Genomic DNA, 14539 nt, shown 5'->3' with positions numbered 1-14539 from the left:
TTTCATTCACAAATAGTAAAGATTCCTAGACAGTTGGGGCATGTACAAGGAAAAGTGCACTAGCTCTAAAGTTGCTTTTTCAATTTTTATACTGTTGTCTAATTATTTTAATGTGACAATTTTGATGCGAGTAGCTGAAACTGTCTTTAATGACCATGGCTTGAATTCAGATTTGCTTGCATAGGTGGCAGTTTCCGTCTCTGTCCCCCACCATGTATCCTTCTGAAAAGTAGCCTCTGTGGGTTTGGGGGATCCTTCAGAATAACATGGGATGGGACCTGGCAGACTGCAGTGTGCAGTTTGTCAAAATTGGGAAAAGATGCTCAGAAGTGGCATGGGGGTGGGCCCTGGAGGTTGTGGTGTAGGGGAGGGAGCAGGAAATGCCACTGTGTGGACTACCCTACTTCTGCAAGTCCGGTTTCAAGCCAATATGATCTGAATCAGAATTGGAAACTTGTTTAGCATGCTAAGACGCTTTTTTTCGAATTGCTAATTACGGATTTTTTTCAGAGGGATATTTGAAAAATACATGGGCTGGAATCTAAACACTGACTTGGGTATGCTCAAACACTTGCACGTTTCTCATAGTTTACGTTGAACAGCAGACTAGAACTAAGAGAAGAGCTGCAGCAACAAAAAGGCAAATCCTCTGATTCAAGGAAAAGTACAGAATTTTAACCTCACAGACTTTTGAGCAATTTTGATTGTTCTTCTTTTCTTTTCTTTGCTAAATGTCTGTTGGTTCTCTGCGGGCTGCTCCATATTTGTGTGATGGAAACCTTGCTGGAAGTGGTGGTACAACTTGCTATTTCACCTTACTAGCTGGGTTGCAGGAAGTTGATGAGCCTTGAGTCAGACATTGTTTTTATAAGACTTGTTTGTTTTTTTAATAGTGTGGCCTACCATGAGTCTTTAGGTCAGGGCTACCCATATTACCATTTTAGGAATTTATAGACAAACCCCACTGAAGCTATTGAAACATGGACGTGCATAATTCCCCTTCTATTTCTGTGGGGCTTTCAATAAGAGTCTTGGGATGTTGTGCCCATGAATTTTTTCAAGAGCTGGTAATAAGATACATCTGTTTATTTTCAGCTGGCGTAAAAACTGCCATTTTTATTTTACTTTTTTGTTCTGTTTTCGTTTTTATCCTTGCAGATAGGCTCGTGGAGAGGAGATCTTCCTCAGATAAGAATGTGGAGCCACATTCTGTTCCACAGAACCACCCTCCAGAAGATCCCTTTGGTTCTGTGCCTTTCATTTCTCACCCAGGCAAGTTACATAATGTAACATCACTGCTTTTCATTTAAATATCTCTTGATAGTGCATTAGGTTCGTTCTTGAAATCAGTACTTGCTTCACTAGCTTTCCTATTCCTGCTGCTTACCTAACCCAGAACATGCCTGATAACTAACACCAGATACTGAATTTTAGAAGACTTTCCCCCGCTATTAAACTTACTGGAATGTTCATTGCAGTGTTAATCCTTACAGTATTTCTGTATTTTCATATTTCTACTGCATATTCACAATATTCAACAGCTGATCAACTGCACAAGCTCTGCTGGCCACCTGCCTTACATAATTCAGAAATGTATTTTAAAGTGTCTCAGCATATTGGGAAGATCCTATTAAGTGATACACATGCCGTTCACAGTTAGTTGAAACTTGCTGGACTCTTGCCCTTATTTCTATACTTAATTGGAGTCCAGAAATAAAGATTCATCAGTGCCTACTGAACTCTAGGTGAAGAGACTCTCATGTATTCAAATAGATTTTTGAGTTTTTTAGGGAGGTGGCAAAATCACCCTTAGCTGTACCAGTCTTCCTATCTAGGACGAACCTTGATTTTTTGTGTTTTGCTAGAATTTAGTTGCATTTCACTTAAATTAGTTTTATCTCTTAACTGGTTGAGGTTTGTTGGGTGACAGCTGTTGGTCATACTCAACTGAAAGTGGTTTTAAGTCCATTGAGTATGTCTTGGATGTCACCCTTTCGATTTGTTTCTGTATCACAAAATCTCAATTAAAATCAAACCAACATAACAAACTCAAAGCAAAGTACATTAAGAAGTACAAATGAGTCACCTGACACTGATGGGTCATCAGTGCCTTGTTCCATTTTGTCCTGGTTCTTCCTGGATTCCTAAGCTCTTATATCACTATTCCATCAAACGCTAAAAACTTTCCTGAAGGGCTGTCTTCAGATGTCTTCTAAAAGTCATATAGTTGTTTTATCTGTTTGACATCTGATGTGAGGGCATTCCACAGGGTGGGTGCCATTACCGAGAAAGCCCTCTCCCTGGTTCCCAGTAACTTCACTTCTCACAGTGGGGGAACTGCCAGAAGGGGGAACTGTCAGAACTGGACCTCTGTATCCAGGCTGAAGGATGGGGGTGGAAACGCTCCTTCAGGTGTACAGGGCCGAAGCCATATAGGGCTTTAAAGGTCAGCACCAACACTTTGAATTGTACTTGGGAACCTACTGGGAGCCAGTGTAGATCCTTTAGGACTGGTATATGGTCCCAGTCGACGCTCAAAGGTAGCCCCACATAGAATGCATTGCAGTAGTCCAAGCGGGAGATAACCAGAGCATGCACCACTCCGACGAGACAGTGCGCAGGCAGGCAAGTAGGGTTCCAGCTGGCATACTAGATGGAGCTGGTAGACAGCTGCCCTTGCCACAGAATTAACCTGTGCCTCTGTGGACAGCTGTGAGTCCAAAATGACCCCTAGGCTGTGCACCTGGTCCTTCAGGGGCACAGTTAACCCCATTCAGGACCAGGCAGTACCCCACACCTGCCTGCCCCCTGTCCCCCAGAAACAATACTTCTGTGTTGTCAGGATTCAACAAAAGACAATGATTGAGGCGTGTTTAGAGCCACCCTCTAGTCTTAATTTGTAAAATTTAAATTACAATAATGGAATCAAGACAAGAAAATTCTCACTGTTTCAGATGACTATAAATTCAGTTTGTCTTTTGCTAGTTCCTTATTACTGAAAGAAACAATTTTCTCATTTCTACTTGATCGATTTCATCATCACTGAATAGAATACAAGAGACTTCCATATTATAGACAAGTTTAAAGTCCAGCTGTGTATTTGATAAAGACATACAGAAACATACATAATTTCCAGGTTTCGTCTGTCCCTCAAAATAAAGAGCAGTAAGCAGCCCCTAAATCCATCCGTGTTTGTCATCTGCCTCTCTGCCTGTTGCCAAAAAACAGTGCAGATTTAGTTGATGTGTCTCAGTAATCCTTGGTGCTGACATGTGGCAAATTGTTGTGAAATGATGATGGCAGTATGTTACCAATTCAGAAGGAGATTTAAAATGGTTATGCCTCTGCTTTCTCTCAGTCCCTGAAATGATGAACTAGCAGAAGGCATGTAATTACTCCAGTTGTTACAAGCCATTCATCCTCTTATAATCGGATGTCTAGAAAAAGAACATCAGAACAGAAATATTCCTTGAAGATTGGGATCTTATGATTAGATGTTCTACCTGCATTGAATTTGAAGGAAGAACAATAGCCTTATACAAGAGGCAAACCTGATTAGAAGAGATGTAATCTGCACAATACATTACAAGCAGATGTTATGCCACAAAGTTCTTCAGCTCTTCATAAATTTAGATTTGAAATGTTCATTGCAGCAGTTTAGAGATTACTTCAAATCTTTTCCTACATGTTGATCTTAAAGCGCCTTATTACAACATTATCATGGCATTAATTTAAAAGTGAACTTGAGATTTTCCTCCTCTTGAGCATTTGCCCAAATGTAACAATGTTATATGAAATATGGATTTGTTTGGTCTGAGAAGCTGAATTGATTTTGAAATAGGTTAGTGCCTCTTGTGTGTGGAAACATGTTAAAAATAGCATTCTGTGAGAGAAGTAGTGCTGAATTACTTACTAGGACTCTTACTTGGGCCTAGGATAATTTTGAATGTGGTGCTCCTATAAAGTTAAATTAGAAATCGGGGTTCATAGAATTATAGAGTTGGAATGGATCATGAGGGTAATATAGTCTAACCCCTGCAATGCAGGAAACCTTTGCCCAACATGAGGCTCGAACCCACAACCCTGAGATTGAGAGTCTCATGCTCTACCGACTGAGCTATCCCAGATTCAAAGAAAATAAGATGGTACTTTTATGGTATGCAGAAGAATAGAAGCACCTACAAAGCTCTACATGAGCTCTTTGTTCAGATCTCATATCAACAAAGAACTTACTACATCTTAAAAATTGTCTGCCCTAAGGGAGGAAGAAACAGTTTTCTGTTTTCCACATGTGAATAAAAGAAGGCTCGTGCTGATAGCCATTTGAAAATTGGTATTCCAACAACAAGGTTGTCTTATACTCATGTGGAAAGATTAAGCTTTTTAATCTTACAAAATTACATCCATGTAAACAAGTACAGTATCCACGCAAATGTTGAAAATGGCAGGATTTAGATGGCATGGACATCTACATTTCTGTTATTACAGCTATTCCTTTGGGAAATCTACATCAAGAGATGAAATCTACATTTTAATTTGACTTAGAAGAACCTGACACTGGGAGTAAACCTGAAATAGCCTGAAGATCTAATCACCTGATGTTTCTACTCATTCCTATTTTTTCTTAAAATGCATGTGCAGATTTATTTTGAATTATTTTTATGAGACTGTAGAGAGCGAAGGTTCTTGAATATTGAGATCAGAGTGCAGGTTCTCCCCCCCCAAAAAAAAATATTCCTTGGGTACTAAACAGTTAAGAATGGAGTGCCCATGCTCTGCCAGTATAGGATAGTTTCCCAGGGGCATTAGATTTCCCACTTTTGGAGGGATAATAACTAGCTATCATCTAATGGACTGTTGCCTTGATTCAGCAAAGCAGGTATTTACTTAGGTATTTTTTGCATGCCCTAGGGTGGTTGAAATGGGGTCCTCTTCACATTACATAATACATATGCAAATCCCATAATGCAGCAAATGCTGTATTAAAAAAGGAAATGTAGCCCATCTCAATGTGTAGTAGCAGTGTTAAACGTATACAGTATGTTTATCCGGAGTGTGGAAAATTAAGAAGAAATTGAAGTTCTCTTGCATATTCTTTCAGGTTCCCCAGGAAATGAAATTAATATCTCAGACAGCAGTCTAGAGAACAAGGTAGGGAGCCCAACCAAAAATGAGAGGTCAAGCCAGGCTATTGGGGACCATGAAAATGTAAAGAAGGTGAGAGAAGGAAACACAAAAAAAGGAAATGATGAATCAGAGAGTGACTTTGAATCAGATCCTCCATCTCCTAAGAGCAGTGAGGAAGAGGAGCAAGAGGATGAAGTCTTGCAGGGTGAGCATGGAGATTTCATTGATGACAACGATACCGAACCAGAGAACTTTGGCCAGCATCCTCTTCTAATGGATTCTGATGAAGATGCAGAAGATGATGATAAACCAAGTTCTGACTCTGATTCTTGTCATGCTAGGCCTGTGGATGAGATGCCTTGCAGTAGATACAGAGAAGGGACTGCCAGTGTTGAGAACAGGGAGCCTAATGTAACATTTCCTGTGTTGACCGAATTGCCAAATACAGTAACCAAGGTGAGCCCCAAACAAGAATTTGATGTCTTTGGAGCAGTTCCATTCCTTGCTCTTCATTCTCAAGAGCCCAAGCAAAATGATAGCAAAGGTTTCTCTCCCCAGGCTACGCTCCCTGGCTTAGACCAAGATCAGGATGATTTTGATGTCTTCACCAAAGCCCCATTCAGCAGAAAAATATCTCAGCAAGATGATTTGATTTCAGGTTCTGAAAACCAACCTTCTCCCATATCGCCCAAAAGTGTGGACGCTTTTGGCTGTATCCCATTCCCTCATTCCATCCCAAAGAATGACGAGAGTAAAGAGGACCTGTTTGGGCTTATCCCGTTCGAGGAGATAGCAGGGAGCCAACAGCAGCAAAAAATGAAGCAGCAACGCAATCTGCAGAAACTCTCCTCTCGCCAGAGACGCATGAAGCAGGAAGTATCAAAGAACAATGGGAAACGCCACCATGGTACGCCAACTAGCACCAAGAAGACCTTGAAGCCCAGTTACCGCACACCAGAAAGAGCCCGCAGGCACAAAAAAGCTGGCCGTCGGGACTCCCAGAGTAGTAATGAGTTCTTGACAATCTCTGATTCCAAGGAAAATATAAGTATTGCCCTTTCAGATAGCAAGGACAGAGTCAACCCTCTGCAAGCAGATGACGGTCTTCTGGATCCCTTTGGAGCCAAGCCTTTCCACCCTACGGAACTGGTGCTTCTTCCACAGCATCAAGGTTTGGGTGATCATTGTGGAGACTATAACGCAGTAGTTCCTGGTAGACCTAGACAGAGTTCACTACTTGGTACCATTCATTCTGGTGATGGGATAAAATTAACAGATGATTTTGGGGCAGTTCCTTTCACGGAATTTGTTGTGCAGACTGTGACATCTCAACAAAGCCAGCAGCAACAGACAGTAGAGTTGGATCCTTTTGGGGCTGCTCCATTTCCTTCCAAACAATAGATTGAACCTGGAGCACTGTTGCATTATTTAAGGATTTTCTGTACCACTATACACTATCTGGTTCAACTGAGAATAAACTTTTTTTCTTAGTACAATTGATTCATTTCTCAGTAGAGAACCTCATATTTTAAAATCTGCTATCTTAAGCATACAATATTGAGATGGCGAAGAGGTAAAAGAATTTCACTAAGACCTTCTGATCTCTTTTCAAAATCTCCTGTTGTTGCAGCTACTGCCTATTACTTTATCAACAAACAGCCATGGTGTGCTTTTTACCATGTACTCTTCACCAAAGAGGTCGTTACAAGAAAGGTCTGATTTGAGGTGTGTTATAACTGGCCTGAGGGGAATGAGAAAATGCCTAAATATGTAAGAAGCTGGATTGATCTGGGACTGCTTCACTTGCTTGTTGTGGGTTCCCTCCTAAAACATCTCTGAACTTCTGAGGTTTCTGACTTGACATTAGATTCCTAAACATCACAAAAAACCCAAACCTTTGTAGCTGTGGTTCCCAGAACTCTGCTCCCCCCCAGTAAGTGCCATTAATGTAAAACAGGGATAGTTCTAACTCTTAAGATCTCAAGAACTTAGTGGAATACAATATTAGATAAAGTTGAGAATCAAGGAGGAAAATAAAAATACATAGCTGGATTCTGCAACACTTCGAAGATTATACAGTTCCAGCTTGGTTTACCTGCATATACAACATTCGACAAGACAGAGAAGACAAGAGCCGGAAATTTGGTGGCAAGTTCTAACCTGTACAGCTCTATGATAAAGTAGGATTTTCACCTAATGTATTTTTCTAGGGTTTTGTACTCTGTGGTATACCCTAGAAATGTCTTTTGAATCACTCTCACTTAACTCGTCCCATTTAATATTTTTGAGTGCATACTGTCTCACAATATTGTACTTATCTTGAGAGTTCATACAAAATACACGTAACTCTAAAGAAACTTTTAACTTGAATTTAGGCAGTTTCCAGCACTGGAGGTATAAAACTGAAGCCTTTAAAAAAATGATGCTGATTTGAGTCTGCTACCAGTAAACTGCATAGTAAACCACCAATGCCTTACAGCCAGGACCAGTGTCCTGTCATACTTTTACCTCTGAGCCATTTGGTGCCCTTGAGACACAGTTTAAAAACATGTAGAACTTAGGTGAGTATTTGATGCATTTCTGAACTTCCCACGTGGACAAAGGTGTTCATAATGTCTGTGGCCCATTCTTGACTAGCTGCGGGAGCTCTGGCTGAATATGTTACACATTTCAGTTCCTTGGGCTACAATCTAGCCCAGCTTGGCTTTCTTTTAAACATGTAGGTGTGAAAACACTGCAGTAACCAGCTGCTCCTAAATCATACAGAAGTGAGTGGTCAGGATCCATGGAACACTGCAATGTAGTTCCAGTGCCTATGCAGAAGCAGCTGACCCCTTGTTCCCATAAAATATATCAAACTATTTCTGAAACTGAAATGTTTCATATGTATTGGGTCAACTGTATAAAAGGAGTCAAAATCCTACTTCATGCATACAAGCCCGAAATGTTTCTGGATCCTGGGCTTTGCATAGCCATTCACATTGTAAATCTGACTTTACGCAAAAGGTACAAGAAGTGGGCTCTTCAGGTATTGTTTACCTGGCTTGAATGTGAACTTGTGGGAGTAAGAAATCTAAAACAAATACTGCCCTGGGCGAATGACTTTCCGTAAATGCTTTCCCAGCAGTGGACTCTTGCTCTCTAGCTGCTGTGCAGAAGCAAAATATCAAAAGAAACTTTTTTTTTGGTAACATGATGCTAATACAGGATAAATTTGACAGAGGCAGAAGAACAAGATGCTTTAAAAAATGAGAACTTTAAGAAAATTTGATGGGTTTTTGGGTGATCAAAATATGATTGGAAGCTCTCTCCAGATGTATGTTTCTAGTCCTGCAATGTTTCACTCTTTTGTCATATCAAGCACAAATCCCAGGTCAGTTAGATGTCTTGTCATTCTAAATATTTCTGTAAAGCACATAGGGCAAAAAAATGGCTAACTGTGCACATACCTCAGAATGCCTGCTCTTTTATTCTTGTGCCAAAGCCTCTTTGAGCTAAATACAGATTTTGTAAGAAAGGTTTATTAAAACTGTAACCGGACAGCTCTATTGAAGTGCTGCTTCAACTGTGACAAGATTTCCTACCCATAAAGAGATCAGCTGTGTGTTCCCAGCAAATGAGCACACAAATAGATGCAGAGAGCAAACATGTATATGTCCCTCGTGATTGTTTCTTCTATGGAAAGGTTTTCTGTGAATGAAACGTACAATGTTTGAAGCAGGTTGGAGTTGCAGAGTTAATCCAGAGCTGCCCACAACTAGCTGATTCCAATGTAATAACTTCTACTTGTGCGCTTGTAAGGTCTTAAGTGCTTTCAGGTGGCACAAAATAGGCACAGCAGCTCTGGTAGTCAAGTTAACAGTCCCATTAAAAGCAGTTGACTTGTCCTGTTGATTTTGACAAAAAAAATCTGGCTCAGGAACAGTATCTAGTGTCTGATCTTAACCTGGCATGCGGTTGGTAGCCAGCTTTTATATTCCAAGCTGTCTGTAAAATCCTTCCTTGCCACAAGACTCCATGTGCTGTGAAATACGAACACTAGATTTAGAACAACCTGGTCATTTAATTATTTGTAGTAACCTAAAACCATTGCCTGCATTTGTCAGAGGGGTTTTCCATATATCTGTACTACATGCCTAGTTACTGGCAGATAATTCCATTCTGAACATTTTGTTATTGAGATATGGAATGCCTTTGACCCAAGATGAAAGTAAATCTTATCCTGCAATAATTCAAAGGCAGTGGGGAACGTAGAAACAACACATTTGCATTGTTCTGACACTTTCCCTACTATTTATCCTAAGAGTTTGTTGGTATAGAAAATATACACATTTTTCTCAGTCATCACCTCAGGTCCTAAGACACACTTTCCAGCAGTCTCTTGGAAGACACCTGCACTGCTCAGTTGATGCTGTTAGCTTGGCAGTGTAGAGTTAATAATGGATGCAACTCTGCAGGACTGGGCCATAGGCAAAACGTCTGTAGCATAACCCTTTAAGGCCAAAATAAACGTGTGGCCATTGAGATTGTTGCCAATATTCTTTGTTTTCTCATAGGGCCTTGCTTCACGTATTACTGATTGCATGTGACTTTATTTTCATAGGTTTTTGTAAATAAGAACTTTTGTTGAATTTCCTTAGTGGTTGCCAGGGTATACTGGCAGACCCCACAGAATTAATTTCTCCCTATGTTTGTTTGTTGCTGAAGAGCTGCAGAAAGCAGGTTTAATAATTTCCTTCAGTTCTGGACTTCATTGAAAGAAGTGATTGGTAGTTTGGGTGAAATATTTTTGCTTGCATTGTGTACGTGTACATATATTTGAAATCCAGCCTACCATGGTCTTTCCTAGAACCATAGGAAGATTGTGAAGTATTAGTTCATATCAGTGGCCGCCAGATGGAGGATTTTTCACTACTCCAATGGTTTGACCTTTCCAATTAGCATATAACAGACAGATGGGTACATCTTCTAAAATCAGCTGCAGAATTAGTTCATCTTGAAGCAGTGTTGCGTGTTACTTCTGACATGATGGTCACCCTAAGGTGCTTTTATTGTACAGATTAATATAGCAGACATGCTCCTAAAGGTTTAAAAGCAACAGGATCTGGTTCAATGTTAGCCATCACTGGTAAAATCAGCTCATGGTTACTATACCATCACCCAAATTTGTGTGATTCAGTTCTTTGACGGTACAGTTGTTGATCTTGGTGAAAGAAACTGAATCCATACCCCTATCCAAATATCAGTGGGGGGTGGGTGCTTTCTACTTCCATAATTCTTCTGTAGGAAAGGAGGCCTATATCTTACAGCTTGATCCTGCATCTCTTGAACTAGGTTACATGTGTCTAGTAATTTTAGAGGGACAGGAGCAATGCCCAAGCTTCGGGAGGAGGGCTGCCTAAAAGTCTGTCCTTTTCCCCCAGAAATAACTACTGTGAGATTGAATGGCTGTAGCTACTACTGTGAGAATTGCAACTAGAGTCTATCTGAAGATTTTTTTTTATATGATAGGGTGTATTTTTATAGAGAGAAACATATATAAAACATACATGCACACATCACATCTCTTGGAGTTTGTGATCTAAAACAACATTGCAGTCACAATCATTGTCATGGCGTTGGAAAAATAAGTATAGCCAAAAGCTGCTAAGAGTAACAAGGAAATGCAAAGGACTGGCTGTCCAGTTATTTTTCTAAAGCACTTCATTGAAAAGAAATAATAAAAGTAAGTGTCTATAGCCAAGTTTTGTTTCTGTGACTAAGAACATCACTCAAGAATAAAACAATGCTATATTTTAATTGCTGGCAAACAGCTTTAAGTGCACTTTTCAAATGACACTTCCATTTCTTGTCAAGACTCAAAATTTCTAAAGCTTTTTTTGTTGTGTGTGTACCACTAAAACAGAACTTTTGTGTGAAATTAATGTAGCTGAGAACAACTGTCAGTTGTTACTAAATAAATATACCAGATGCCATGATTCTGTAAACCTGTGTAATTTTTACAGCAGAGCCGGGGTGTTCTAGATCTTGCCATGCAAAATGCTAATTGAGTTTCCTGTGTATGTTGCCTCATATGAAAAAAAAACCAACCCTTATTGCATTACTTATGCCTCCTGTTGTTTCTTTTGCTGCAGTCAATGCCAGTAATTAGCTCGTTTAGTGAACTTATTTAATGACAATCAACAAATCTATGAAGAAGTTGACCCTAACTTCAGCATCTTGTTTTGATACTTGTTCCAAGGACTTGGGCTACCATATCCTAAGCAACACATCGGTTTGGCTTTATATCACATCAAGTTTTGTCGTACCATCTGACAGAACTTTGCGAGATTTAGTGTTTTGTGACAGCTCTGAGGCTGCCGATACCTTTAGTGCTTTTCAGAACTACAGCTTAGGTGTTTCTTTGAGGGGAGCAATGCCAGTGGCAGGACAGATGTACTGCAGAGTGTCATGGCTTGAGACAAAGTGGGTTGCAACAGGAGCACTACCACAATGCAAAATATTTGAGTAAAGATTAAGAAATGGGTTCCCAAATCATAGAATCATAGAGTTGGAAGAGACCACAAGGGCCATCGAGTCCAACCCCCTGCCAAGCAGGAAACACCATCAGAGCACTCCCTGTTGGAAGCATCAAGAAAGCAGGTCTAGACACCATATATATGGAAGGTACAGAAATAATACTGAGAATATGAACCATGGTTCTGCATAAAAAGGCCTTCTCCCCATTGGTTATTTTAATCCAGTCTTGATTAGCAGCCATTCCGCAAGGTACAGTGGTGCCTCGCAAGACGAAAAGAATCCGTTCCGCGATTCTCTTCATATAGCGTTTTTTTCGTCTTGCAAAGCAAGCCCATCGACAGCTTAGTGGATTAGCACTATTAGCGGTCTAGCGGCTTTTAGCGATCACCTGAGAAGCGGCTTATCAGCGGATCAGCTGTTAAGCGGCTTAGCAGCTTAGGAAAAGCAGGAAAAAAGCGAAAAAACCCCGCAGGAACTCGCAAGATTTTTTCGTCTTGCGAAGCAACCCCATAGAGAAATTCGTTTAGCGAAGCGCCTCCAAAACGGAAAACCCTTTCGTCTAGCGGGTTTTCCGTCTTGCGAGGCGTTCGTCTTGCGGGGCACCACTGTAATCTCCAGCTACATTAAAAGGAGAGCCCCCCCCCCCCCCCGTGCAGCTCAGGCCTCTATAGAGCCCAACACATTGCTTGTCTCTCACACACAGAAGAGCAAGTACACTTGCCAACAAACAATTTTATTCACAGAGGAGCTATTTACATAATACATATTGGTACAACTTGAATAGATTGCAGCAACTTTCCTTTGTACATCTAGTTGAACATGGATAAAGGAATTAAAACATTTTTAAAAGGCACAGCAGTGTGTGTCACTGTACTTAAGCAAGGCGTATAGTGTAACTTAAAAATGAGGCTCCAACAGCAAATAATGGTACATGTTTGCTGGCTGATAATCACAATTATTAAGCTTAGAAGGCAGAAAATCTATAGTAGTGTTTCACCATTCTGCATTCCATTTTCTATTGTCTTGAAGAGGTCTCTCGTCAGAAAGCTCATTTATATCACAGCTCCTTAAAAATAAATATTAGAAACGACGCATGCACAGGTTTGACATTTACAAAAGGTTTTTTTATACAGCTATACAAACTGGAGTTCAATTGAACTCAACTCTTCCAATTGCAATACTAAACATTTATATCCTAGACTTTGTTTTTAGAAAAACAATGCATTAAATGCAAAATTAAAACAAGGATGGTGGTGAGGGCCAGTAGAGAAGTGAATTCTCAAAGCGGAGTTGCTTCTGTATAATGCAAGAAGCTGTAAACAAAAACTTATCATTTTCTTTAAAAGCACGTAGGTTTTGGGGGACCAGTTCTCTGAAGCTTTCTAACTAAAGCTATGAAGTATACACTTTTAGAGTTCCTTGACTAAGCAAGCAAATTACTACTTTTACATCCCACCTTGCCTCCAGAAGTACTGGTTTTCTGAAGAAGAAAACTCACAGGACTGTTCCCTAGCTGTTGTTACTTTTTTCCAAATTTGCCATGCAAAAGGGTAGGTTTACTTCTGTTACACTCTAGCAAAGTCTACAATTCAAGCTGAGATGCGTCAGTTGGAACTTCGAAAAAGTGGCTACACTCCAACATCTGCCAATGGCTAGGCAAGGAGCAGCTGCTCTGTGTTTGTCAACAGATAAATGCTATTCTCTTAAAACAGTGTTTCCCAACCTTGGGCCTCCAGCTGTTTTTGGACTACAACTCCCATCATCCCTAGCTAGCAAGACCAGTGGTCAGGGATGATGGGAATTGTAGTTCAAAAACAGCTGGAGGCCCAAGGTTGGGAAACACTGTCTTAAAACATCACTCAAGAGCAATTCTCCTTAGTGCCATCACTGCTAAAATATTGATTTGCGCTTCATGTCAGTATAGTCATACATTGGGTTACAGCCGTTTCAGGTTGCGTTTTTTTGGGTTACGCACCCGCCAAAACCCGGAAGCACCAAACGGGTGACTTCTGGGTTTCAGCGGTCGCACATGCACAGAAGCGCTAAATCACACTTTATGCATGCGCCGAATCACCACCTACCTGTGCATGTGCAGACGCACCGCTGCGGGTTGCAAACGTGTATCCCACACGGATCACGGTTGCAGCCCGAGCCTCCACTGTATTTGACGATAAACCTTGGGCACTGAGACACGTTTAATCAAGGGACCCCAAATTTCTGACTCACTGCTAAACCGCATTTTGAAGAGCACCCCAAAATTTACAATTACTGGGGCATCCCAACTTCTTTTCCAAAGATTAGTCTATGATATCACTGAGGAAAACAACAGCAGATACTGTTCTACAGAAAGGGAGAGGGGAAATCAAGTAAAAATCCATGTTTAAATTATAACACATCAGTGCAAGGACACAAAACATGTTGCACATACAGTAGACATAATACATTTTCAACTTATAATGTTACATCCTGGAATGAGAATTTGTCACGGGAACCGCACATGCATACTGGGGGATGTTTCCTCAGCCTATCAGAAGAAATAGTTTCCTGGCAATTTCTGCCATTTGTTTATCAGTAGTTTGAACAAATTTGATTTGTTCTACTGTGGACAACAACAAGAGTTCACCAAGCTATTTGGCTGCTGGCGATCTCTTTCATGGTCTTTGGCATGACTGCCAAACTTATTGCCTGTGAAAGGAAAGAGAAGAGCTTTGGGTGCTGCCTCTGAAATTGGCGTACAATGATAAGACGGAAATAAAATAAATAAAATTAATCAATTTCAAAAGACTGCAAGTAATCTCATGATCAGCCTCCTGCAGCGAGTGAGGTAGTGGGGATGGTCAGCCTCTGCAAGGTTTTTTTTTTTTTGGGGGGGGGAGAAACACAAAAGTAAATG

At 40.5% G+C, this 14539-nt stretch overlaps 1 protein-coding gene and 2 long non-coding RNA genes across 5 annotated transcripts in view; 1 reads left to right on the top strand and 2 right to left on the bottom strand.

The window, feature by feature from the left end:
- BMP2K (BMP2 inducible kinase) overlaps positions 1 to 11105 on the top strand; it is a 42179-nt gene extending 31074 nt beyond the window's left edge. For all 3 annotated transcript variants that reach the window (XM_081876696.1, XM_081876694.1, XM_081876695.1), the window contains exons 15-16: positions 1159 to 1272; positions 5102 to 11105. In XM_081876696.1, coding sequence (XP_081732822.1) covers positions 1159 to 1272; positions 5102 to 6528 — 1541 coding nt within the window. In that variant the 3' untranslated portion in view covers positions 6529 to 11105. The remainder of the gene's footprint in view (positions 1 to 1158; positions 1273 to 5101) is intronic.
- LOC309350463 overlaps positions 1 to 14539 on the bottom strand; it is a 597274-nt gene that overhangs the window by 175211 nt on the left and 407524 nt on the right. The gene's annotated exons all lie outside the window — the stretch shown is intronic.
- LOC309350481 lies at positions 12364 to 14534 on the bottom strand. The gene is made up of 2 exons (XR_014160422.1): positions 13488 to 14534; positions 12364 to 13341 (listed from the first exon to the last, which is right to left on the bottom strand). It is a non-coding gene; the product is annotated as an uncharacterized lncRNA (long non-coding RNA).

The sequence above is a fragment of the Podarcis erhardii genome, assembly GCF_964252035.2.
Source record: "Podarcis erhardii genome assembly, chromosome: 9".
Taxonomy (NCBI): domain Eukaryota; kingdom Metazoa; phylum Chordata; class Lepidosauria; order Squamata; family Lacertidae; genus Podarcis; species Podarcis erhardii.
This window is presented reverse-complemented; position numbering and strand designations above follow the sequence as displayed.